Source organism: Emiliania huxleyi, assembly GCF_000372725.1.
Source record: "Emiliania huxleyi CCMP1516 unplaced genomic scaffold EMIHUscaffold_109, whole genome shotgun sequence".
In the NCBI taxonomy this organism is placed as follows: domain Eukaryota; phylum Haptophyta; order Isochrysidales; family Noelaerhabdaceae; genus Emiliania; species Emiliania huxleyi.
The window spans coordinates 39870-42885 of record NW_005201851.1 but is presented as its reverse complement, the minus strand read 5'-3'; the positions used below and the strand labels follow the sequence as shown (position 1 = coordinate 42885).

Sequence of the window (3016 nt, the reverse complement as noted above, 5' to 3'; positions counted from 1 at the left end):
ATGTTCGGCGACGATGAGATCCTGGAGTTGTACCAGGTCCGAGTCTCGCCCCTTCCCCGCACTCACACTGCTTGCGGCTGCTTCCATCACAGAGCGTGGGCTGTTGGGCGTCTACCCGGCTCGGAAGGGGGTAGTGCAACGATGATTGCTCGAGAGTCGCCTCCTGATATTCACCTCTCCCCACCACGCCTCGTCCTGCAGCAACACAAGGATCTGCAGGAGCAGTTCAAAGAGGCGCACAAGGCGTCGGAGCAGTCGAGGTCGCAGCTAATCTCGCCGGCCGAGATCAAGAAGGCCATTGTCCAGATGGAGGAGGACAAGGAGCAGCTCGAACGCAAGGTCGAGGCCGCGCTTTGGCTGTTGCCCCGCTCACCGCCTCCCGCTTCGCTGTTGCTTCCCACCTCCTTGCACCTCACGGCAGCCACCCACTCAACTGTGTGCCGCCCGCTTCCTCCACCCTGCACCCCTCGCAGCTGCTCTCCCAGCCCCGCCCTCCCGCCCCCCTCGGCCCCAAAGGTCGAGGCGCTGCACACCAAGCTGCACGGCAGCGACGGTTTCGAGCCGATGTTGCGCGAGGTTGGCGCGTTGCGTGTGGAGCAGGATGAGCAGCTCAAGCTTGCGGAGCGGATGAAGGAGCAGCGCTCGCACGCCTACCAGGCCGAGCAGCGGCTCGAGCAGCTCTCCCGCGCACTGGCTGGCAAGAAGGCCGAGGCGGGCGTGAGCGACTTGGGCCGTCTGCTGCAGAAGCTCGAGGCCGAGGTCGCGGCGATGAGCCGGCGGGCGCACGAGGAGCTGCCGCGCGCGATCGCGCAAAGGCAGCGATGCGACGGCTGCAGCAGGAATATCTGAGAGCGGCGGCCCTTTACCGTGGCAAGCTGTGAGCAGGCAGCAGCGGCACGACGAGCTGCAGCAGGTGCTCTCGCTTCCCGCTGGAAGCGAGTCGGACACGCGCGAGATGCTGCAGCACCGGCAGGGGCTGCAGCGCGCCATCCGCGAGCTCGAGGTTTGAAAGAGTATGACTCGTCCCCGCGTTCTCACCTTCTGACGGCGCTTCTCCCGTCCTCCCTCGGGCAGGAGCGAAAGCGGGCGACGGCCTCCGACCCAGACGACCGGCTAGCAATGTTCCGGCAGCAAGCGTCCCTGGTTGCCAAGAAGCGCGAGCAGGTGCGGCAACGGCTCGAGGCGGTGCGGCGCGACAAGGCGAACGTCGACGCCGAGCTCGCAAGCAAGGCGCGCGGCGCCCTCGACACTCCCTTTGCTAAGAGTCTCCAACCGGGACGCGTTCGACTGCTCGGCTGCCTCAACTCTCGCCCCCCGCGCCCAAAGGCGGCAGAGGTGTCGCAGCTGCCCGACCAGCCCGTGCTGCGGGGCGAGGAGTTTCGCAAGTGCGCGGTGGTGCACTCTTCTAGCGCGGCCTTCAACGGCGCGCCTTACGCCTCTGCGTGTGGGCAGGTACGCGGCGGAGCTGCGCGGCAAGACGGCGCAGTACAAGCGGATGAAGGCGGAGCTCGGAGGGCTGCGCGCCGAGTGGGGGACGCTGTCGCGCACCGTGAGCTTGCTCGCAGGGCAGGACAGCTCGGTCACCTCGCAGCTGTCTGCGGTGGAGGCCAAACGTGGCGTGGCGGGCTTTGCGCAGACGGAGGAGCAACTGCGGCAGGCGGAGCAGCTCAAGGCGGAGGTTGACAGCGCCAAGGGCAAGACGCTCGAGGAGATCTCGCAGGTGGTTGAGGAGATCAACAGGCAGATCAAGGACAACAAGACGCGTCTCGCGCCGCAGATCAAGTCGTTGCGCACGCTGCGCGCACAGCACGGCGAGATCGAGGCGCGAGAACGCCCCGAGGGGAGTTGTTTGAAGGCAGCGGTCCCCACGTCCCAGCCCTGGCTAGGCGGAGTATCTCGAGAAGAAGGGCGTGTACGACAACATCAAGGCGAGCTTGGACAACCCCCCCAGAGTGGCGAAGCGCCCTTTCACCTGTGAGGATGGGGATAGGCGGGCTTCGATAGCGAGCTCACCAAGCTGCAGGCGGGCTTCGGGCGGGGAGGAGGGATGCGGAGCGTCCCCTCACCAAATCATCTGTAAACAGGCGGACCTCGACTCGGCTGAGAAGGAGGCGCAGCAGGAGGAGTCGTCCTGCCACTACTACGACACCCTCTCGGCGGGATTGCGTGCCGCGCAGAAAATCGCTGGTAATGCAGGTTTTGTGTTCGACACCCGATCCTTTGCGGGTAGGCGATGGAGCGAGTGAAGCTGCAGCGGATAGCGGACGAGAAGGAGGGCCGCGCCCTCCGGCGCGCGATGCCCGACGGCGCCGTCGTCACGACGTACCGCGAGCTGTACGAGCGGCGGATCAAGGAGCAGGAGGCGCAGCAGCGGGAGCTGCGCGAGCGGCAAAAGGTGCGGGATGGGGACGGAGCCGCGGCGTGCGTGGCGTCTCTTCATGGCGCGGGCCTCTGTGATATAGGCGCTCAAGGAAAACCACGTACCCAACAAGGAGCAGATGCAGCTCTTCCGGGACCTGAACAAGCTGCTGCGCTGCAAGGTGGACCTGCAAAAGGCGGCGCGCGCCGAGGCGGCCGACATGGCGGCGGCGGAGCAGCAGGAGTCGAACGTGCTGTCGTTGGGCAATGACTGAGGAGGAGACGAGGATCTAAGTTTTAGTGCTAGAGTGTGACAGCTTACAAAAAAAACTGTGCTGCCCGCCGGTGACTCTGCAACGGAAACTCAACCCTCGTGCCACAGGCACAACCGTGACCTCATTCCTGCGCCCACGCCTCGATCTTTTTGGGCAGCAGCTGGTTTGACAGGTCCTCTCCGTAGCCTAGGCAGCCGTGCTCGCCCTTGCCCCAGGCAAAGACAGCGCCATCCGTGGTGCGGGCGATGCTGTGCCATGTTCCGGCCGACACGGAGACGACGCGCTGGCCAGCCAAGGCCTCGATCTTCTTTGGCTGCCACTGGTCCTCCTCGTCGCCATGGCCCAGCTGGCCATACGCTCCCAAGCCCCAGCTCCAGACGGCG

At 65.6% G+C, this 3016-nt stretch overlaps 1 protein-coding gene across 1 annotated transcript; it reads left to right on the top strand.

Annotated features, from left to right (window-relative positions):
- On the top strand, positions 1 to 2633 carry EMIHUDRAFT_108790 (hypothetical protein; the record flags this gene model as incomplete). Its single annotated transcript, XM_005792151.1, has 9 exons — positions 1 to 36; positions 202 to 339; positions 517 to 759; positions 876 to 877; positions 937 to 1003; positions 1075 to 1385; positions 1453 to 1861; positions 2231 to 2395; positions 2463 to 2633. The coding sequence occupies 9 exons, from the start codon at positions 1 to 3 to the stop codon at positions 2631 to 2633; spliced, it is 1542 nt and encodes a 513-aa protein (XP_005792208.1).
- Positions 2634 to 3016: the final 383 nt, after the last annotated feature.